At 37.5% G+C, this 24,502-nt stretch overlaps 1 protein-coding gene across 19 annotated transcripts in view; it reads left to right on the top strand.

The window, feature by feature from the left end:
• The first annotated feature begins 788 nt into the window (after positions 1-788).
• The window catches only part of FBXL2 (F-box and leucine rich repeat protein 2), a 126,501-nt gene continuing 102,787 nt past the window's right edge, over positions 789-24,502 (top strand). For 4 of the 19 annotated variants that reach the window (XR_011426987.1, XM_070238055.1, XM_070238059.1 and 1 more), the window contains exons 1-3: positions 866-935; positions 22,751-22,812; positions 22,952-23,045. Coding sequence is in view for 2 of the 19 variants with exons in the window: in XM_023620782.2 (XP_023476550.2) it covers positions 933-935; positions 22,751-22,812 (65 nt within the window). In the remaining 17 variants the exon portion in view is untranslated. Of the gene's footprint in view, positions 936-22,750; positions 22,813-22,951; positions 23,046-24,502 lie in introns of all 19 variants that reach the window. The other 15 variants (XR_002800726.2, XR_011426982.1, XR_011426981.1 and 12 more) reach the window with 9 other exon arrangements.

Genomic DNA, 24,502 nt, shown 5'->3' with positions numbered 1-24,502 from the left:
GTGAGGTGTGATGAACAGAAAGAATCAAGGATGATTCCTAAGTTTTGTCTTGAACTACCAAGGGGATAGTGGGAACATTTTCTGGGATGAAGACGACTGGAGAGTGAGAAAGAAACGTGGGTCAAAAGTCTTATTTGGACTATATTAAGTTTGAGATGCCTGTTACACATTCAAGGGGAGATGTCAGGTTGGCTGTTGAATATATCTCTTCTTCATAGACCTAACTGACTGGACTTGAGGCTATCCCAAGTTCCCTTCAACCTTGTTAAAAACATTCAACAAACTGCTGATTGATTTAATAAATTAGAGTGCATGTACACAATGCTATTCCATGAATTGGCATGCAAAGATGACAATTTTTAATTGAAAAAAAGTAGATTATGAAAGTGTGTATGGTTTGCTTCTATTTTTAAGAATACAATATATTATAATACATATTTCGTTGGAATCTTGGAAGCAGGTAGACTCGATATAGACAAATTTAATTGGTCGTCACTTCAGGTGCTGAGATTTAGAATGGTTTTATTCCTTTTAATTCTTGTTATCGTTAGTTTAAAATGCTGTCAATAATCACGTATTACCTGTACAATCTGTTTCTTAAATAAAGAAGAACCATAAAGGTCTCTCCCAGCTGGGAAGTCTGTGGTTGGGTTATCTGTCAGGTGAGCGAAGTCAAGGTGATCAGGGTGATCATGGACCAGATGCAAAGTAGGGAGGGCGAAGAGGCCCCGCCCCACAGTCCGGGCGTGGGGGGCGGAGGGGGCGGTCCAAAGGGCACCGCCCCTGCGCGTCACGTGCTCGCCGGCCGCCAATGGCCGCCTCCGAGCCCACCTTGGGGACGGGGCGGGGCGCCCAGCTGGCGTCACCAGGACAACGGGCGTTGCCGGCGCCTTGTGACTCCGGGCTGTGGGCGCGCTCGCGGCTCTCCGGCCATGGTGAGTCTGGGGCTCGGGCTGGCTCGGCCGCCCCGCCCTTCCCGGCCCGGACTGTGTCCCCTCGCGGCCGCCTGCTAGGTTCAGGCGGGCGGCGCCGGGGTCGCCGAGAGGCTGGGCCGCGGCCTGCGGGGCTGCCGGGCGGGGCAGGGCTGGGCGGGCCCGGAGGAGGGCGAACCCTGGGGGACCCTGACGCCCGCCTGCTCCCGGGCGACCGCGACGCAGCGTTCTCTGCCGCTGAGTGTCTGGGTCCCAGCTGGGACCGCCACCCCGTGGGCCGCCGGACAGCGTGACGCTCTTTGGCCCTGGCGAGCCTGGGAAGCCACCCAGAGAGGGTGTGGTTTTAAAAAAAAAGAAAAAGGCGTGTGACTATCACATATGTTCATATTAACCGTATATTGCAGTGTGTGTGCTTCCTGTTTTGTTTCTGTGCTATTATATATAAATAACGATACTTAATATGTATTTCTTTTAAATTCATCATTCTGATAGGTTTTTTAGCATGTGGAAATTTGTGATTTTGGAGATTTCTTCCTCCTCTTAAAAAAATGGGGGCATTAAGTTGGTGGTTTTTTCGGCGTGCAGCACCCTCAGTCAGGGATTCAATTCATAATTAGTACATTGTAAACGTCTTAAATCATTACCTTTATTGAGTAAACTTGAGAGTGATGGGCATCCCACCTGGCCTCCATTAAGCGTTTTTAAAACCCGAATTGAAGACTCAGCTGAGGTGTTGACTTGAATAGACAAGGTTCAGGGAATTGCCACCCAAAGGTGTGAGATCTCCAGAGGCCTGGAAAAGAGGGCCTGAAAGAGAAGATAGAAGAAGAAAGGAACTGGACTCTCAGCTTGAGGACACACCTTTGGTATAGAATATTTGAGAGCAGGTGCGAGGGGTAAGGAAAAGCCTGGTTTTGAGAAACGTTTTTTCTTAACTATCAGTAATTTAGTGTAGATTTGCTCCTTACCTGCAGGAGTTAGTGGAAGTACTAATAAGCTGAGGATGCAGAGTGCTCCCCAAGTGCCATTTGGCCCTCTGGAGAGAAAACCTGCCATTTGGAACCCTAGCTGGCTCTGTCTTAACTAAGCAGAGGCGTGGCAGTAAGAGAAGGTGGACAGTCTGTCTCTCATTGACTCTGGAAAAACAGCTGCCAGGTGTGTGGCCTTTTGATAGCAGGAAAAGAGCATCATCCACCAGTAACAGCAATGTCTTATTTTGTGTATGTTTCTTTTTAATTCTGAATTGCTTTTAAGTGACAATGGCTCCAGCCAGCAAGAGTTTTAGAAAATGAATTTTACAAAAATCTAAGTGTTTTAAATATTGCAGTAACTTACTTTTGTATGTTATATGTGAGAAGAGCTCTTATATTTATAGCCAGGAGAAAGTAATAATATTCAGGAATTAAATTCTCACAGCTCTCTGAAGTCTCATATTCCTCCTGTTGTCCATTTTCCTTTTCTTCTCCTTCGTCCACCTCTTGCATCCTGACCCACAGTCCGCCTTGATTCACTAGTGTGAATTTTAGAGTTTTATTTGCTCTAAAAGCACTTTACTGTACTTATGTACTAATGGTTGCTTTGCTAAACTTAGAAATGCTTTGCTTTTTGTGTATCTTGAAGCATTAAGAGTTTAATTCATGGAAGGGATTTAATTGGGTGGTAAGCTGGTGCCTGGGCCCCAAGGGAAGTGGAGAGCCGGTATGGGGGGGGGTTGGGGAAGCTGCCTGTATAATCCCCAAACTGTATTTGAGATCATAACATTACTCTTCATTAAATGCTTGAATCTAAACGTACAGCTTTAGTAGTTGATGTAAATGACTTTGCATGTGAATTTTCAACCTCTGCTTAACTACTTGTCAATGAAAATTTCTTCAATTAAGCCACTTGTTTCTATTGCCTGTATAATAATAATGCCATTTATGGTGTATGTTCTATGTGTGAGATGTTTTTGTAAGCACCTTGTTTGTCTTATTTAACCATCACAACAACCCTATGAGGAAGATACCATTTCCCCATGTTATAGATGAGGAAATTGAGGCACAGAGAGGTAAAGTAACTTGCCCAGATCACCCAGCTGATAAGTTGAGCCAGATTTCAAAACCAGGCAGTTTGTCTCAGAACCTGCTTTTATGTAAATACTGGATTATACTGTAATGTATAGTGTGTCATTATATGTTCCCCAATATATATGGCATATATATATAGGGAAATTAGTTTTCTTCCTTATTTGGATTTTGATTTTTTTCAGCACTTATGAATACTTGGCATTTTGTTGTTCCTGGCACCAAGCTAGATGCTACAGAACAGTGGCACGCCTAGCCTTCTCTCCTCCTCCTTTTCCCTCTCCTCTTTCACAAAGGTGAAATCAAGAGGAATTATTGGAGACAGATTATTGGACTAGGATTCATACTCATAACGGCAATAGCATTGAAAGTTTCTCCTGTCATTTAATTTTGTGTTTAGGAGTTGGCACCTGCTTTTTGTGAATCAGAGATCGGTGTTTTACATAAAGCCGTTTAGACTTGAGGGATGAAATTGTTTTAAAAACAAAATTTTATTTTCTGAGGGTTTTCCTAATAGTAGTTTTTACATTTATTTTAGTTGCCTTTTCTAACTTGTTACAAAAATACATCAAGTAATTGTTTAAATTTTAATTCACATGAATCAAAATGTACATCGGGATGCCTGTTGTCAGGTTTTTGTTAGTTAATACTTTAGCTTGTAAGGCAGATGTATTTTGTTTGAAATATAAAATAACATTGTGTCATACAGTTTTCCCATTTTAGTTCATTCATCTGGACCTTCCTCCTATTTTGGCACTTCCCTTTCTGTATTTGTCTGTGTTAGGATTTCTCAAAGGTGTTGGGAAGCACAAGGTGGGGCGGGGACGGGGACACTTTACAATAAAATATATCCAAGATTTAGACAGTTTTTGGTCTCTTTGTCATCTTATAGTATAGTTAAGAGAGCTTATATAATGAGGTCTGTGTTAGTAGATCATGAAAAGAAGAGGTTTCTCTCTATATTAATTTCCCTTCTCTTGACAATATTTGTCTCCCTTTTGTCTACACTGGGGTGAGGGTGGAAAATAGTTTTTAGTAATTGTAACAATAACTTTCTTTCACAGAGCCCTTCCACTTTGTCCACTTTTAAGCTGATCACTTCACATTTATCTCATTTAATCCTTCCAACATCCCTATGAGAATGAAGTTATTATACCCATTTAACAAGGCCCAGGTTGATTAGGCAATTTAATCAACAAGGTCACCTAGTTGGTGAGTGGCAGAGCCAGGATTCAAACTCAACCAGCTTGTGTCCCAAGTCTGGCATCGCAACCATTACATCATGGCTTCTTTCCAAATTTGAGCCTGAGCAATAGGAGGAAGTCATTTACTGAGATGGAGAGACTATGGGAGGAGTAAATTTAGAGTAGGGATGAAGAAAGCAGGAGTTGGTTTGGGACTTGATAAATTTGTTATGCTTGTTAGACCTCTAAAATCTAAAGCCATCTGAAGACACACAGTTATGCTTTCAGAAACAGTGTGATGGTATGTGCTTTAAAAACACAAACTTCATTGAATCTTGAAATATTTGATTTGGAAGAGAGTTTTGGCTTTCTCTAGTATAGCCCCTTCATTTTACAGACTAGAAGCATTGAGAGGTTAAATGACTTGCCCAGACTCAAGTAGCCTTTAGTACCTGTTATGTAGTACAAAGAACCCTAGACTTGGAGTCAGGAGATAGGAGTTTAAATTGTAGTTTTTCTGGGTTTTTTTTAGTTCTAAACCTTGGGCAAGTCATTTATCTGCTCCAAGTCTGTTTTTCTTCTGTCAAAAAGGGCCGGTCCAGTGGTGTAGTGGTTAAGTTCACATGCTCCGCTTTGGTGGCCTTGGGTTCACAGGTTTGGATCCCGGGTATGGACCTAGCACTGCTCGTCAGGCCATGCTGTGGTGTCATCCCACATAGAATAGGGGAAGAGTGCCACAGATGTTCAGGGCCAATCTTCCTCAAAACACAAAAAATGGATAATAAAGACTTCCACTTTGTTATTGAAAGTTGCAAAAGTTAGGCATTGTTTCCACTCTAACAGTAAGAAAAGGTGTCTCAAAAGCTAGATCTGAAGTTCTCTAAAACCCACCAGAAAGCTGAGGACACAAATCTAAATGAATTACGATCCAAAACATGATAAGCCCTTCCCAGAAATGAGGAGACAGATACTTTCAGCTGTGGTGGGATAGCAGGAAGAAGAATCTGCTATAGACAGGCAAGGAGAAATCAGTCCAACTTTTACTGACTGCATGTGGGCTGAGCAACAATTTGGAATCCTGAGGAGTCCCAGCCACAGAGAAAGGCTGCACCTACCTGCCACCTCTCTCCCATGGGCCTTCACTGAGTACATGGATGTAGTATGCTGGAGGTTGGGGCCAGAGGAAGAGAGAGCTAAGAAGGATCCTGAGGTAGATGAAGTCAGCTGAAGGCTAGGGGCAGGGCAGGAGAGTAAATAGAAATCTCTCTGAGGCAGTAGGGGCTTTTACGAAGTGTAAGGCAGGGCTACCACAGGCTGGGGGCATGGCAGGAGAGCTGGGAAATATCCCCCTACTCAGGTTTTCCCTGAGGACAAGGCAGCAGGCTTTCAGAAGGCGGAGTAAGAGGGTACAGAGAGAGAGATCTCCTTAAGGCATGGACAGCAGAGGGTGCTACTGGAGAGCAAAGACTGCTTCCCAGCTGGCAGCCAGGATGTAGAATAGAGAAAGGTCTTTCACAATTCAGAAAGCTAGCAACTAGGTTGTAATGCTCAAGGAGATCTGTGATGTTTCACCAGTGCTCAGATCCCAGCTTCTCCTGAAGGTGGAGTTCTGATCTCACCCTAAAATAAGCAAATCATGAACTGAATCTAACTAATGCTACAACAAATCTCAAACCCACCTCAACTATAGGTTAACAAGATTCAGCCTCCCCTGCCAGCAACCTACTGTCACCATACCTAGTTACAAAAGTTTTTTCTTGTGATAAGAACTTTTAAGATTTACTCTCTAAGCAACATTCAAATATGCCATACAGTGTTACTAACTATGGTTGCCATGCTGTATGTTATACATCCCATGACATTTATTTTATGCCTGGAAGTTTGTACCTTTTGAGCCCTTTCACCTGTTTTGCTCCCCACCCCCATCTCCTGCCTCTGGCAATCACAAATCTGTTCTCTGTATCTAGGATTTTTTTTTTTTTAGATTCCGCATATAAGACTTGAGATCATACGATATTTGTCTTTCTTTGTGTGACTTATTTCACTTAGCATAATGCCCTCAAGGTCCATTCGTGTTGTCACAAATGGCAAGATTTCCCTTTTTTATGGCTGAATAATATTCCATTGTGTATGTGTACCACACTTTCTTTATCCATTCATCCATTGATGGGCACTTAGGTTGTTTCCATGTCTTGGCTATTGTAAATAATGCTGCAATGAACATGGAAGTGCAGATATCTTTTCCAATTAGTGTTTTCATTTTCTTCAGATAAGTACCTAGAAGTGGAATTGCTGGATCATATATTAGCTCTATTATTACTTCTTTGAGGAACCTCCATACTGTTTTCCGTGGTGGCTGCACCAATTTACATTCCCACCAACAGTGCACAAGCTTCCCTTTTCTCCACATCCTCGCCAACACTTGTTATTTCTTGTCTTTTTGGTAATAGCCATTTCAACAGGTGTGAGATGATACCTCATTGTGGTTTTGATTTGCATTTCCATTATGACTAGTGATGTTGAGCACCTTTTCATGTACTTGTCCATCTGGATGTTATCTTTGGAAAAATGCCTATTTAGGTCCTGTGCCCATTTTTTAAGTTGGATTTTTTTTTGCTATTGAGTTGTGTGAGTTCTTTATGTATTTTGGATATTAGCTCCTTATCAGGAAATGATTTGCAAATATTTTCTGCTGTTTGGAGGGTTGCCTTTTCATTTTGTTGATGGTTTCCTTTGCTGTGCAGCTTTTTAGTTTGATGTAGTCCCACTTGTTTATTTTTGCTTTTATTACCTTTGCTTTTGGTTTCAAGTCCAAAATATCATCTCCAAGACTGATGTCAAGGAGCTTACTGCCTATGTTTTCTTCTGGGAGTTTTATAGTTTCAGATATTCCATTCAAGTCTTTAATCCACTTTGAGTTAATTTTTGTGTATAGTGTAAGATAGTGGTCCAGTTTCATTCTTTTGCATGTGGCCGTCCAGTTTTCCCAACCCCATTTATTGAAGAGACTGTCCTTTCTCCATTGTATATTCTTGGCTCCTTTGTCATAAATTAATTGGCCATACATGAATAGGTTTATTTCTGCTCTCTCTCTTCTGTTCCAGTGATCTGTGTGTCTGTTTTTATGTCACTGGCATACTGTTTTGATTACTATAGCTTTGCAATATAGTTTAAAATCGGGGAGTATGATACCTCCAATTTTGTTCTTCTTTCTCAAGATTGCTTTGGCTAATTGGAGTCTCTTGTGATTCTTTACAAATTTTGGGATTGTTTGTTCTATTTCTGTGTAAAATGCTTCTGGCGTTTTGATAGAGATTGCATTGAATCTGTAGATTTCTTTGGGTAGTATGGACATTTTAACACTATTCATTCTTTCAAGGAGCATGGAATATCTCCATACCATTTGTTTGTGTTTTCAGTTTCTTTCATCAGTGTCTTATAGTTTTCAGTGGACAGCTCTTTTACCTCCTTGGTTAAATTAATTCCTAGGTATTTTATTCTTTTTGGTGCAATTGTAAATGGCATTGTTTTCTTAATTTCTCTTTCTGATAGTTTGTTATTAGTGTATAGAAATGCAACTGATTTCTGTATATTTATTTTGTTTCCTGCCACTTTACTGAATTTCTTTATTCTAACAGTTTTTTGGTGGAGTCTTTAGGATTTTCTATATATGATATCTTGTCATCTGCAAATAGTGACAGTTCTACTTCTTCCTTTCCAATTTGGATGGCTTTTATTTCTTTTTATTGCCTAATTGCTGTGTCTAGGACCTCCAAAACTGTGTTGAATAAAAGTGGCGAAAGTGGACATTTTTGTCTTATGTCTTATCTTAGAGGAAAAGCTTTCAGCTTTTCACAGTTGAGTATGATGTTGTGTGCTTGTCATGTTTTGGTGAGGTAGGTTCCCTCCATACTCACTTTGTTGGGAGTTTTTATCATAAATGGATGTTGAATTTTGTTATATGCTTTTTCTGCCTCTGTTGAGATGATCATATGACTTTTATTCTTCATTTTGTTAATATGGTGTATCACATTGATTGATTTGCAGATGTTGAGCCATCCTTCCATCCGTGGATTAAATCCCACTTAATCATGGTGTATGACTCTTTTAATGTGTTGTTGAATTTGGTTTGCTAATATTTTGTTGAAGACTTTTGCATCTATGTTTGTCAGGGATATTGGCCTGTGATCTTCTTTTCTTTTGGCGTCCTTGTCTGGTTTTGGTATTAGGGTGATGCTGGTCTCGTGAAATGATTTTGGAAGTGTTCACTCCTCCTATATTTTTTAAAAGAGTTTGAGAAGGATTGGTATTAATTTTTCTTTAAATATTTGGTAAAATTCACCAGTAAAGCTGTCTGGTCCTTGCCTTTTGTTTGTTGGAAGCTTTTTGATTACTGATTCTATCTTCTTACTTGGAGTTGGTGTGTTCAGATTTTCTCTTTCTTCATGATTCAGTCTTGGTAGGTTGTATGTTTCTAGGAATTTATCCTTTTCTTCTAGGTTGTCCAATTTGTTGGCATTTGGTTCATAGTAGTCTCTTATGATCCTTTGTATTTCTGTGGTATCAGTTGTAATGTCTCCTCTTTCATTTTTTTTTTTTTGAGGAAGATTAGCCCTGAGCTAACTGCTGCCAATCCTCCTCTTTTTGCTGAGGAAGGCTGGCCCTGAGCTAACATCTGTGCCCATGTTCATCTACTTTATATATGGGATGCCTACCACAGCATGGCTTGCCATGCAGTGCCATGTCCGCACCCGGGATCCGAACTGGCAAACCCCGGGCCTCTGAAGCAGAACATGTGAACTTAACTGCTGTGCCACTGGGCCGACCCCTCCTCTTTCATTTCTGAAATTATTTGAGTCCTCTCTTTTTTTTTTTCCTTGGTGAGTCTAGGTAAAGGTTTGTCGCTTTTGTTTATCTTTCAAAGAACTAGCTCTTAGTTTTATTGACCTTTGTAAATCACTATTCTTTACACAGAATATCTGACATGAAATAACAAATTATAAGACATGCAAAGAAACAAGAAAATGTGGCCCATGATCCAGATGTTGAGCAACATGAATGTACAGATCAGAAAATTTCAGCAGGAACAAGGAAAACTGTAAAAAGAACCAAATGGGAATGCTAGAAATGGAAAATGTGATATCAGAAATTAAGAATTCATTTGATGGACTCAACAGCAATTGGACACAGTCAGCAAACCCCAAGCAGGATAAATACAAAGAAGTCTAAACTTAGGCACATTGTAGTCAAACTTCCAAAAATCAAGTATTTTTATAAAGGAAATCTTGAGGTAGAAAAGAAAAAGAATTACATAATGGGAACAATAATATGAATGAAAGCTGACATCTCTTCAGAAACAATGCAACCAGAGAACAATCTCATAACTTTTTAAAAGTGATTTAAAGAAAAAAAGGCAAACCTGCTAACCTGAAATTCTATATTCAGAGAAATGTTCTTCAAAAATGCAAGAGAAATAAAGACATTTCTGACAGATAAAAGCAAAGACAATTTGTCTACAGCAGGCCTATATTACAGGAAATGTTGAAAAGTACTCCTTCTGAAGGAAGGAGGGAATTGCACCATGAAGGTGAATAGGTAAATATAAGAGATCTTATAAAAAATATCATTCTTTCATATATATATTTATTGAGAAGATTATGGACTGCATAAAGCAAAAATAATAGCAATATATTGTCAGGCACATGGTAGAAGGAGAAGTAAGATATATGACAATAAATGCAAAGCAGGCAGGAGGAAATTACAGTCACATGTCACTTAACGATGGGTTTACGTTCTGAGAAATGCATCGTTAGGTGATTTCATTATTGTGTGAACATTGTAGCGTGTACCAAGGGGGAACAAAACTTGCCACCCCAAAATGTGTCTCTTTAACATGAGGTTAATTTTAGGCTGATTGTTTTTAAGAAACAAAGGACTCAAAGTTTTTCTTATTCCCTCTCCCTTAACTGCCTAAAAGAATTCACATAAAAAAACCTGTCTTGGGAAGTGAGCAATCACCTTAGCATAACTTGAACTAGATGGTAAATAGAGAGGAACCTGGAAAAGCATGTTTGTTGGGCTCCCCTCTGTGTTCTTCTGTGTCTGTGTGGCCAAACACTTGTTTTCCAAGTGTTTGCTTCTTTTCACCTACCTGTGAATTGCCTTCCTTCTCTTTGAAGTCCCCTGCTCTCCCCACCTGCAACATCTTCTTTTGTCTTTAGCTGCCAATGGTATTTAAGCTGAGGGCTATGGCCATTTTGGTGACTTACTTGGTTTTCCTGGGTTTCATTTCCATTTCCTGGGTATATATCTTATTAAACTTCTATTTGCTTTTCTCCTGTTAATCTGTCTCATGTCAGTTTAATTCTTAGACCAGCCAGAAGAACCTAAAAGGGTAGAGGAAAATGTCTTCCTCCCCTACAGTGCTTACACAAACCTAGATGGTATAGCCTTAGTACACACCTAGGCTGTATAGTACTAATGGGACCACTGTCGTATATGTGGTCGATCGTTGACTGAAACATTGTTATGTGGTGCATGACTGTAAATGAAGTTTGACTGTGGTAAGTTAAAGATGCACTCTGTGATCACTAGAGCAAACTTTTAAAAAAATACAAACAACTACAACTATGAGATCAATAAGACAAACCAAATAAATACTGCTTTACCAAAAGAAAAGTCAAGAAAGCAGGAACAGAGGAATGATGAACAAATGGGACAAATAGAAGATAAATATTAAGCTGGTAGACTTAAAACCAATCATATCAATAATTACATTAAATAGAAGTAGGCCATGCCCTCCAATTAAAAGGTAGCAATTGTCAGGCTGGATAAAATAGTGTGGCCCAACTATATGCTGTCTATGAGAAACACTTTAAGTGTATAGGCACAGATTGAAAGTAAAAGGATGGAAAAAATGCAAAAATCAGAAGAAAACTGGTATTGTTATATTAATATTAGTCAAAGTAGACTTTGAGACAAGGATAACTTCTAGAGTAAAAGAAGGATATTTCATAATGACAAAGGGTCAGTTCATTAAAAATACGTAACTATCTTAGATGTGTATGCACTTTACAACAAAGCTTCAAAATACATGAAGCAAAAATTGACAGAACCAAAGGGAGAAAGAAACAAATCCACAATCATGTTTGGATATAGTAAGACCTCTCTCTCTTACTGATAGCATTCATAGATTAAAAGAAAAATCAGTGAGGATATAAAAGATTTGAACATCTCTATCAACCAGCTTGACCTAACTGACATTTATGTAGTAGTACACTTAACTACAGAATACAGAAATAGCAAAATGGCAAAAGTAAGTCCTTCCTTATCAGTAGTCACCTTAAATGTAGAAGTATTATATTTACCAATTAAATACAGAGACTGACAGAATGGATAAAAAACCCCTAAAACCTATGTTCCAATTATGTCCTGTCTGCAAGAGACTCTTGTGAGATTCAAAGACAAATATGTTGAAAGTATAAAGATGGAAAAAGACTTTTCAGGCAAATAGTACTAATATCATACAAAATAGACTTTAAGTTAAAACAAGAGACAAGTTAATTATATGTTGATAAATGGTCAGTTCCTCAAGAAGTTATAATAATTATAAGCACATATGCACAAAACAACCAAGTCCCAAAATATGTGCAGCAAACTGACAATTAAAGGGAGAAATAGATAGTTCTACAATAATAGTTGGAGACTTCACATCATCATCATAGCTATTATTTGTTGAGCACTTACTATTTGCCAAGACTATTCTAGGCATTTTACACAAATGAACTCATTTAATTCACAACAACTCCTGTGGCAGTTTCCATTACTATTCTCATTTTACAAAAGCGGAAACCATAGCACAGAAAAGTTAAATGATATGCCCAAGGTAAGCAAGATGTACATGGCAGAACCTGGATGATAGATTCAGAAATTAGATTTGGTCCTTAGAGATGTCTTATTCAAATCTCTCACTGAAGGAAGGGGTTTCCTTCTCTGACATTTCTGTTTCTGTGGTCTCTGCAGGAGCACTGTGGGTAGAGTATCACTGCTTTAAAGAGTAGAACATTCTAGTATGGGCTATTGTTAGAAAGTTTTTCTCTATGTTGAGTTGAAATCTTATAACTTTGATTCACTGGTCTTTGTAATAACAGAAAATAAGCGCATCCTTTGGACAGCTATTGAGATGTGTGAAGATTGTTATGGTATCATTCACAACCACCCCCATCACTATTTATGTATTTTTATTTTATTTTGTTTATCATTTATTTTTTTCCTTTTTCTCCCCAAAGCCCCCCAGTACATAGTTGTATATTCTTCGTTGTGGGTCCTTCTAGTTGTGGCATGTGGGACACTGCCTCAGCGTGGCTTGATGAGCAGTGCCATGTCCGTGCCAGGACTTGAACCAACGAAACACTGGGCCACCTGCAGCAGAGTGTGCAAACTTAACTACTCGGCCACGGGGCCAGCCCCGACCACATCACTATAATTTCAGTGATGGAGCATTTAGACAGCAGATTAATAAGGAAGTAGAAGATTTGAACAACGCTATAAACTAACTAGACCTAGTACAGATACATAGAACACTCCACCCGAGAACAGCAGAAAACGTATTTTTCTCAAGTGCACGTGGAACATTCTTCAGGTTAAACCTTATGTTAGGTGACAAAACAAGTTTCAATAAATTTCAAAAGACTGAAATCATATAAAATATCTTCTCTGACCAAAATGGAATGAAGCCAGAAACCAAAAAAGAAGGAAAACTGGAGAATTTACAAATAGGTGGAAGTTAAACCACACACTTTTAAGCAACCAGTGAGTGAAAGAAGAAATAACAAAGAATATTAGAAAATACTTTAAGATGAATGGATATGAAAATACAACATGTCAAAACTTATGGCATGAACTGGAAGTAGTGATCAGAGGGAAACTTATAGTTCTAAATATCTACATTAAAAAGAGGAAAGATAGCAGGTCAGTAACCTAACTTGATACTTCAAGGAACTAGAGAAAGATTAATTAGATAATTTAGCTAATTCATCTAACACATTTCTTACTGGAGCTTGGAATATAGTAGGCACTTAATAAATGTTAGTATCTCACATACACACCACTAAGACTAATCATTGGAATACCTTAAAAATGAATGTAGGATACTATTTATGACACTGTTTCCACTTCTGCAGTTTGCTTTGGTGGATTGTGGTATGCCTTTTTTTAAATTGAGATAATACACATATACTGTAAGTTTCACTCATTTAAAATGTACAATCCAGGGGCCAGCCCAGTGGTGTAGTGTTAAATCTGTACACTCCACTTTGGTGGCCTGGGGTTTGCAGGCTCAGATCCCAGGCACAGACCTAGGACCACTCTTCAAGGCATGCTGTGGTGGCATCCCACATAAAAATAGAGGAAGATTAGCACAGATGTTAGCTCAGCAACAATCTTCCTTAAGCAAAAAGAGGAAGATTGGCAACAGATGTTAGCTCAGGGCCAGTCTTCCTCACAAAAAACAAACAAAAACTTAGAGTGTGTTTTAGTATATTCACCAAGCTGTCTAATTCAGGAACATTTTCATAACTCCAAAAAGAAACCCCATACTCATCAGCAGTCGTTCTCTAATCTTAGGCAACCACTAATCTATATTGTTGCCATGGATTTGCCTTTTCAGGATATTTAATGTAAACACGGAATCATACAATATGTGGCCTTTGTGTTTTCAAGGCTCATTCCTGTTGTAATATGTGTCAGTACTTCATTTCTTTTTATTGCTGAATAATTTTCCTTTGTATGGGTATGCCACATTTTGTTTACCCATTCATTGGCCGATGGGCATTTGAATTGTTCCCACTTTTTGGCTATTATGAATAATGCTGCTGTGAACATTGATGTTTAGATTTTTGTATGGACACATTTTCATTTCACTTAGGTAGTTGCCTGTGACTGGAATTACTGGTTAATATGGTAACTCAATGTTTAACCTTTGAGGAGCTGCCAGACTGTTTTCCAAGGTGGCTGCACCATTTTCACATTCCCACCAAAGGTGTATGAGGTTTCCACTTTCTCCACATTCTTGCCATTATTTGTTATTATCTGTCTGTCTGATTTTAGCCATCCTTGTGGCTGTGAAGTGTGTCATTATGTTTTTATTTTATTATTATTATTATTATTATTATTTAGCAAGGAAGACTGGCCCTGAGCTAACATTTGTTGCTAATATTTCTCTTTTTTTTAAACTTTTTATTGAGATTATGATAGTTTAAGATTTTGTGAAATTTCAGTTGTACGTTATTGTTTGTCAGTTGTGTCGTAGGTGCACCACTTCACCCTTTGTGTGCACCCACCCCCTTTCTCCTGAACCACTAACCTGTTCTCTTTGTCTACATTTTTAACTTCCACTTATGAGTGGAGTGATACAGAGTTTGTCTTTCTCTATCTGGCTTATTTCACTTAGCGTAATACCCTCAAGGTCCAACCATTTTGTTGTGAATGGGACGATTTTATCCTTTTTTATGGCTGAGTAGTATTACATTGTATATATATATCATATCTTCTATATCCAATCATCAGTTGATGGGCACTTGGGTTGCTTCCACATCTTGGCTATTGTGAATAATACTGCAGTGAACATAGGGGTGCATGGGACTTTTGGAATTGCTGATTTCAAGTTCTTTGGATAGATACCCAGTAGTGGGACGGCTGGGTCATATGATATTTCTATTTTTAGTTTTTTGAGAAATCTCCATACTGTTTTCCATAGTGGTGCATCAGTTTGCATTCCCACCAGCAGTGTATGAGGGTTCCTTTTTCTCCACAACCTCTCCAACATTTGTTACTTTTTGTTTTGGTTATTTTTGCCATTCTAACAAGTGTAAGGTGATATCTTAGTGTAGTCTTGATTTGTGTTTCCCTGATGATCAGCGATGATGAGCATCTTTTCATGCGCCTATTGGCTATCCGTATATCTTCTTTGGAGAAATGTCTCTTCATGACCCCTGCCCATTTTTTGATTGGGTTGTTTGATTTTTTTGTTGTTGAGTTGTGTGAGTTCTTTATATAGTATGGAGATTAACCCTTTGTCAGATATATGATTTGAAAATATTTTTTTTCCCAATTAGTGGGTTAGTTTTTTGTTTCAATCCTGTTTTCCCTTGCCTTGAAGAAGCTCTTTAGTCTGATGAAGTCCCATTTGTTTATTCTTTCTATTGTTTCCCTTGTCTGAGAAGACATGGTGTCCGAAAAGATCCTTTTAAGACTGATGTCGAAGAGTGTACTGCCTATATTTTCTTCTAGAAGCCTTATGGTTTCATGTCTTACCTTTAGGTCTTTGATCCATTTTGAGTTTATTTTTGTGAATGGTGAAAAAGAATGGTTAATTTTCATTCTTTTGCATGTGGCTGTCCAGTTTTCCAAGCAACATTTGCTGAAGAAACTATCTTTTCTCCATTGTATGCCCTCAGCTCCTTTGTCGAAGATTAGCTGTCCATAGATGTGTGGTTTTATTTCTGGGCTTTCAATTCTGTTCCATTGATCTGTGTACCTGTTTTTGTACGAGTATCATGCTGTTTTGATTACTGTAGCTTTGTAGTACATTTTGAAGTCAGGAATTGTGATGCCTCCAGCTTTGTTCTTTTTTCTCAGTATTGCTTTAGCAATTCAGGGTCTTTTGTTGCCCCATATGAATTTTAGGATTCTTTGTTCTATTTCTGTGAAGAATGTCATTGGGATTCTGATTGGGATTGCATTGAATCTGTTGATTGCTTTAGGAAGTATGGACATTTTAACTACGTTTATTCTTCCAATCCATGTGCATGGAATGTCTTTCCATCTCTTTATGTTGTCATCAATTTCTTTCAGGAAAGTCTTGTAGTTTTTGTTGTACAAGTCTTTTACTTCCTTGGTTAAATTTACCCCAAGGTATTTTATTCTTTTTGATGTGATTGTGAATGGGATTGTGTTCTTGAGTTCTTTTTCTATTAGTTCGTTATTAGAGTATAGAAGTGCAACTGATTTAGGTAAGTTGATTTTATACCCTGCTGCTTTGCTATAGTTGTTGATTATTTCTAATAGTTTTCCAATGGATTCTTTAAGGTTTTCTATATATAAGATCATGTTGTCTGCAAACAGTGAGAGTTTCACTTCTTCATTGCCTATTGGATTCCTTTTATTTCTTTTTCCTGCCTAATTGCTCTGGCCAAAACCTCCAGTACTATGTTGAATAAGAGTGGTGAGAGTGGACACCCTTGTCTTGTTCCTTTTCTCAGAGGGATGGCTTTCAGTTTTGCCCATTGAGTATGATGTTGGCTGTGGATTTGTCATATATGGCCTTTATTATGTTGAGGTACTTTCCTTCTATACCCTTTTTATTGAGAGTTTTTATCATGAATGGATGTTGGATCTTGTTGAATGCTTTCTTTATGTCTCTTGAGATGATCATGTGGTTTTTGTTTCTCCTTTTGTTAATGTGGTGTATCACGTTGATTGACTTGCAGATGTTGAACCATCCCTGTGTCCCTGGTATAAATCCCACTTGATCATGGTGTATGTCTTTTTAATGCATTGCTGTATTCAGTTTGCAAGAATTTGTTGAGGATTTTTGCATCTATGTTCATCAGTGATATTGGCCTGTAGTTTCCTTCTTTGTGTTGTCCTTGTCTGGTTTTGGGATCAGGGTGATGTTGTCTTCATAGTATGTGTTAGGAAGTGCTCCATCTTCCTCAATTTTCTGGAATAGTTTGAGAAGGATAGGTATCAAATCTTCTTTGAATGTTTGGTAGAATGCTCCAGAGAAGCCATCTGGTCCTGGACTTTTATCTTGGGGGAGGTTTTTTTCATTACTGTTTCAATTTCTTTACTTGTGATTGGTCTATTCAGATTCTCTATTTCTTCCTGATTCAGTTTTGGGAGGGTGGAAGAGTCTACGAATTTATGCATTTCTTCTAGGTTGTCCAATTTGTTGGCATATAGTTTTTCATAGTATTCTCTTATAATCTTTTGTATTTCTGTGGTATCTGTTGTGATGTCTCCTCTTTCATTTCTAATTTTATTTGTTTGAGTCTTCTCTCTTTTTTTCTTAGTAAGCCTGGCTAAGGGTTTGTCAATTTTATTTATTTTCTCAAAGAATCAACTCTTTGTTTCATTGATCCTTTCTACTGTCTTTTTTGTTGCAATTTCATTTATTTCTGCTCTAATTTTTATTATTTCCCTCCTTCTACTGACATTGGGCTTTGTTTGTTCTTTTTCTAATTCTGTTAGGTGTAGTTTGAGATTGCTTATTTTTTTCTTGTTTATTGAGATGAGCGTGTATTGCCATGAATTTCCCTCTTAGGACTGCTTTTGCTGCATCCCAGATGAGTTGGTATGGCGTTTTCATTTTCATTCGTCTCCAGATAATATTTGATTTCTCCTTTAATTTCTTCAATGCTCCACTGGTTGTTCAGTATTATGTTGTTTAATCTCCACGTTTTTGCCCCTTTCCCAGCTTTATTCTTATAGTTGATTTCTAGTTTCATACCATTATGGTCAGAAAAGATGCTCAATATTATTTGAACCCTCTTGAATTTGTTGAGTCTTGCTTGGTTTCCCAACATGTGGTCTATCCTTGAGAATGTTCCATGTGCGCTTGAGAAGAGCATGTAAACTGCTGTTTTTGGATGGAGTGTTCTATATATATCTATTAAGTCTAGCTAGTCTAGTTTTTCATTTAATTCTACAGTTTCCTTGTTGACTTTCTGTCTAGATGATCTGTCCATTGGTGTTAGTAGGGTGTTGAGGTCCTCTACTATTATTGTATTGTTGTTGATATCTCCTTTTAGTTTTGTTAATAGTTGCTTTACGTACTTTGGTGCTCCTTGTTGGGTGCATATATATTTATAAGTGTTATGTCTTCTTGGTAAAGTGTCCCTTTTATCATTGTAAACTGCCCCTCTTTGTCTCTCTTTACCTGTTTTGTGTTGAAGTCTACCTTGTCTGATATAAGTATGGTGACACCTGCTTTCTTATGTTCATTATTTGCTTGGAGTATCATCTTCCATCCCTTCACTCCGAGTCTGTGTTTATCTTTGGGGCTGAGGTATGTTTCCTGGAGGCAGCATATTGTTGGGTCTTGTTCTTTAATCCATCCTGCCACTCTGTGTCTTTTGATTGGAGAGTTCAATCCATTTACATTTAGAATGACCATTGAAATGTGGGGGCCTAGTGCTGCCATTTTATCGCTTGTTTTCTGGTTCTCCTGCATTTCCTTTGTTTCTCCTCCCATGATTTTTGGCCTACCAATTCAGGTAGGTGGTTTTCTATATTGGCTTTCTTCTTATTTGTAATTTGTGTCTCTATTCTTGTTATTTGTTTAGTGGTTACCATGTGGTTTGTATAAAACATCTCATAGATAGTCCATTTTCTGATAGCCTATTATTTCCTTAGATTAAGCCATTCCATCCCTCTCATCTTCCCCTTCTAGATTGTTATTGTCAGATGTTTTTTTTTCTTCCTTCTTGTGTTGTGAGTTTGTGGTTAAAATGACAAGATTATATTTATTCTTGATGTTTCCCTTCCTTTTATCTTGAATGTTATACTTAGCATTTGCTAAACTGTTCTGATGGAGAGCTATAATTTTCTGATTTTGTCTTTCTACTTATCTCCTTTGCTCTGGGTTTTGTATCCCCTTTCCTTTTTTTTTTTTTTTTTTTTTAAGGTATGAGGGCTAATCTTCCTCTTTTTGCTTGAGGAAGATTGTCCCTGAGCTAACATCTGTCCCAGTCTTCCTCTATTTTGTATGTGGGATACTGCCACAGCATGGCTTGATGAGTGGTGTGTAGGTCCATGCCCAAGTTCGAACATGTGAACCCTGGGCTGCCAAATTGGAGCACATGAACCTAACCATTGTGCTATGGGGCCGGCCCGTGTTTTTATTTATTTTTTATTTTTTTAAATTTGAATTCATAATAGTTTACATTGTTGTGAAATTTCAGTTGTACATTATTTCTTGTCTGTCACCACATAAGTGCTCCCCTTCACCCTCTGCCCACCTCCCCCTCCCTTTCCCCTGGTAACCACTGAACTATTTTCTTTGTCCATGTGTTTGTTTATATTCCACATATGAGTGAAATCATCTGGTGTTTGTCTTTCTCAGTCTGGCTTATTTCACTTAGCATAATTCCCTCCGGGTCCATCCATGTTGTTGCAAATGGGATGATTTTGCCCTCTTTTATGGCTGAGTAGTATTCTGCATATATATACCACATCTTCTTTATCCAGTCCTCAGTCGATGGACACTTGGATTGTTTCCATGTCTTGGCTATTGTGAATAGTGCCGCGATGAGCATAGGGGTACATATATTACTTTAGATTGTTGATTTCAAATTGTTTGGGTAGATACCTAGTAGTGGGATAGCTGGGTCATATGGCAGTTCTATTTTTAGTTTTTTGAGGAATCTCCATACTGTTTTCTATAGTGGCTGCACCAGTTAGCATTCCCACCAGCAGTGTATGAGGACTTCCTTTTCTTCACACCTTCTCCAACACTTGTTCTTTTTAGTCTTAGTGATTATAGCCATTTTAACAGGCATAAAGTGGTATCTTAGTGTAGTTTTGATTTACATTTCCCTGATGATTTGTGACATTGAACATCTTTTCATGTGTTTATTGGCCATCTGTATATCTTCTTTGGAAATATTCATATCCTCTGCCCATTTTTTGAGTGGGCTGTTTGTTTTTTTGTTCTTCAGTTGTGTGAGTTCCTTATGTATCATGGAGATTAACCCCTTATCAGATATATGATTTGCAAATATTTCTCCCAATTGATGGGTTGTCTTTTTGTTTTGATCCCAGTTTCTTTTGCCTTGCAGAAGCTCTTTAGTCTGATGAACTCCCTCTTGTTTATTTATTTTTTTGTTTCCTTGCCTGAGAAGACACAGTCTTCAAAAAGATCCTTTTAAGTTCGATGTCAAAGAGTATACTACCTATATTATCTTCTAGGAGTTTTCTGGGTTCAGGACTTATCTTCAAGTCTTTGATCCGTTTTGAGTTTACTTTTGCGTATGGCATGAGTTAATGGTCTACTTTCATTCTTTTGTATGTGGCTGTCCAGTTTTCCCAACACCATTTATTGAAGAGACTATCTTTTCTCCATTGTATCTTCTTGGCACCTTTGTTGAAGATTAGCTCCTATGTATGTGTGGTTTTATTTCTGGGCTTTCAGTTCTGTTCCATTGATCTCTGTTTGTAACAGTACCATGCTGTTTTGATCACTATGGCTTTGTAGTACGTTTTGAAGTCAGGGATTGAGATGCCTCCAGCTTTTTTCTTTTTTCTCAGGATTGCTTTAGCAATTCAGCGTCTTCCATTGCCCCATATGAATTTTAGGATTCTTTGTTCTGTTTCCAGGAATAATGTCATTGGGATTCTGATTGAGATTGCATTGAATCTGTAGATTGCTTTGGGTAGTATGGACATTTTCACTTTGTTTATTCTTCCAATCCATGTGCATGGAATCTCTTTCCATCTCTTCATATCATTATCTATTTCTTTCAATAATGTCTTATAGTTTCCATTGTATAAGTCTGTCACCTCCCTAGTTAAATTTATTCCTAGGTACTTTATTCTTTTTGTTGCAATTGTAAATGGAACTGTATTCTTGAGTTCTCTTTCTGTAAGTTTGTTATTAGAGTACGGAAATGCAACTGATTTTTGTAAGTTGATATTATACCTCACAACTTTACTGTAGTTGTTAATTATTTCTAATAGTTTTCCAATGGATTCTTTAAGGTTTTCTATATATAAGATCATGTCGTCTGCAAACAGTGAGAATTTCACTTGCTCATTCCCTATTTGGATTACTTTTATTCCTTTCTCTTGCCTAATTGCTCTGGCCAGAACCTCCAGTACTGTGTTGAATAAGAGTGGTGATAGTGGGCATCCTTGTCTTGTTCCTGTTCTCAGAGGGATGGCGTTCAGTTTTTGCCCATTGAGTATGATGTTGGCTGTGGGTTTGTCATATATGGCCTTTATTATGTTGAGGTACTTTCCTTCTATCCCCATTTTGTTAGCAGTTTTTTGTCATAAATGGATGTTGGATCTTGTCAAATGTTTTCTCTGCATCTATTGAGGTGATCATGTGGTTTTTATTCCTCATTTTGTGAATGTGTTGTATCACATTGATTGATTTGCAGATGTTGAACCATCCCTGTGGTTCCCACTTAATCATGATGTATCTTTTTGCCCATTTTTTAGCTGGTTTATCTTTTTATTGCTGAATTTTGAGAGTTCTTTATATATTGTGGATACAATTCCCTCATCAGATATGTGATTTGCAAATATTTTCTCCTATTTTGTGGGTTTTCTTTTCACTTTCTTGATGATGTTCTTTGAAGCACAAAGGTTTTTAATTTTGATGGTCTAATTTATTTATTTTTTTCTTCGCTTGCTTGTAATTTTGATGTCATATCTAAGAAACTGTTACATACGTAATCTAAGGTCACCAAGATTTATGCTTATGTTTTCTTTTAAGGGTTGTAGTTTTAACTCATATTTATTTAGGTCTTTGATTCATTTTGAGTTAATTTTTTTAATATGCTACAAGGTAGGGGTCCAGCTTTATTGTTTTGCATGTAAACATCCAGTTGCCCTGGCACCATTTGTTGAAAAGTCTTCTTTCCCCCACTGCATTATCTTGGAGCCCTTGTCAAAAATTAGTTGCCCATAAATATAAGGATTTATTTCTGGACTCTCAGTTCTACTCCATTGATCTATGTATCTCTCCTTATGCCAGTTCCACAGTGTTTCAATTGCTGTAGCTTTATAGTAATTTTTGAAATCAGGAAATATGAGTTTTCTAGCTTTGTTTTCCTTTTCAAGATTTTTTTGGCTATTCTGGGTCCCTTGCATTTCCATATGAATTTTAGAATCAGCTTTTAAATTTTTTCAAAAAAGGCAGCTGGAATTTTGATAGAGATTTCACTAAATCTGCAGATAAGTTTGAGAAGTGTTGCTAACTTAACACTGTTAAATCTTCCAATTCATGAATATGGAATGTGTTTCAGTTTATTTGTCATCTTTAATTTCTCTCAACAATGTTTTGTATGTTTTCAATATATAAGTCTTGCACTTATTTAACTAAATTTATTCCTAAGTATTTTATTCTTTTTGATGCTAAGTATGTTGTACATTTGCATATTGTATCCTGCAACCTTGCTGAACTCCTTGATTAGTTCTAACAGAGTTTTTGTGGATTTCTTAGAATTTTCTACATACAAGATAATGTCATCTGTGACTAGAGGTTGTTTTATTTCTTCCCTTCCAATCAGGATGCCTTTTATTTATTTTTCTTGCCTAATAGCCTTAACCAGAGCCACTAATACAATGTAGTATAGAAATGGCTGCCTGTTGCTGTTTTTATGAAATGGTGATAGGGGATAAACTGTTTTTATATCCATCAATATTGAAGTGTGGTGGCTTCATGAAATTAGTATCATCATATTTGTAGGACAGTGGTTGGGGCTGTTCTGATCTGAAAAATACATAACTTTTTTTTTTAATTGATTGAGGAACACTTTAACAATTTCTCTTTCTTTCCTTTTAGGTTTTCTCAAATAATGATGAAGGTCTTATTAACAAAAAGCTACCCAAAGAACTTCTCTTAAGGTAAGTATAGATAAACTTTACATAATTCAGATTTGATTCAGTCATCAAGTTCCAAGACAATCTTCTTTCACTCTGTGAGTCCGTAGCATAGAAAAACAGACAGAATTAGCCTAACTGACTTTTTGTTTTTGTTTTATAGAATGCTGTTCAGCTTGTTGTTAAATTTTACTTGGTCTAATCCAGAGTGTACTAAGTATGTACATAGCATTGGTCTGGATTCTTTTTGTAATGTGGTAAGTATTGTAATAATCTTCAGTAGGTGCCATTGTTTTGGTAGCCGTAAATAATCTCAATGTAGTCAATAACATGAGGAGAGATTGTTGTTAAGATTGTGAGCTCCTGAAATCATAGACATTTAGATGTTTTCTGATAAGTCAGTTTTAACATAAGTACAGTTATATGTTCTCACTGAGCATTTAAAATGCTGTCAGCCCAAATATTGATATGTTTTTATCCATTTTATGAGAATTATGTGCTAAGAGACAGTGAATACTATAAAGGCTTTCTGTCCTTTACTTTTGGTATCACTGAGTATACAGTAAATGGTATTTTGCTTGTCATTTTACCAAGTAAAGCTATCAAGCAGCATTTGTTGACCTTGAGGCACTGTAGTTTTCTTTAGTACTGTGCATTGTTAAAGACATCCTATTTTAGTTTTGGATGTTATTTTTTAATTGTTTACAAATAATTAATACATGTATATATGGTAATCTTTGAGCTGGCATTTCCCAAACTCTTCTCCTTTCACTGTTGTTCCACAAAACAAAATAAAACAAAAACAGGTTTTGTGATCAAAGAAGTATGGGAAACACTGGGTTAACAAAACCAGTTTGTTTACTGCATGACTTCCCGGAGCCTTAATAGGCTACTGTGCTTGGTGATGCTCCCAGATGGATAGTTGTGAAATTTCAGACTTACTGAGCATGGAATCCTTTTAATATTCCATGGAAAAAATTTTAGGAAATGCCAACATGCATTACAAGATTGACCAGATGACTCCATTTCTTAGTGGTGCTAAATTTCATTTTAGCATTTGGTGAATGGGGATGAGTTTTGTTTACATATTGGAGCTCACCACAAAGTCACTGTGTAAATGTCACAGATTAATCACCTTTGCCATCCTCATTATGTTAGACTTTTTTTCTTGAGTCAGAAACGGGGCGAGGACACTTAGCCTCTTTGTGGTTGTGATCTCATTTCAGGGGCTTCAGAGGATGTTTCATTAGTCATCAGGTGTTTGACACTGTCCTCATGAGCTCATTCTACTCAGTTAATAAAAAAGGAAAATTAACTAATGACAGTATCATATGAAAAATACAGCAATTATATTTTACTTCAATAAAACAAATATTTGTTTGGATAAGAGAGAATATTTGGCATTTTGGACCATTTTAAAGTTAAAGTGTTAACAAGGAAGGAATGATATAAACTGGCAAGGTCTTGATCAAACACCGTAAGCTGTTAGACTAAGATTGCTGGGTTAGGGTGAGCAGGCTGTTACTGTACAACTGTAGGGCACACCATCCACAACACACTACAAAGTAGATGGTGTACCCTAGAAGTGTGCGATGTTTCATTCCTGATCTGAACCATTTTTACAGCACAGACATCAAGTTGTAATATGAATATGTCGTTCTTACTATGGAGAATCATAACCAGCTTCAGGCAGACTTGTATTAGTCATTCAGCA

Source organism: Equus caballus, chromosome 16 (assembly GCF_041296265.1).
Source record: "Equus caballus isolate H_3958 breed thoroughbred chromosome 16, TB-T2T, whole genome shotgun sequence".
NCBI classification, from domain to species: Eukaryota; Metazoa; Chordata; class Mammalia; order Perissodactyla; family Equidae; genus Equus; species Equus caballus.
This window is presented reverse-complemented; position numbering and strand designations above follow the sequence as displayed.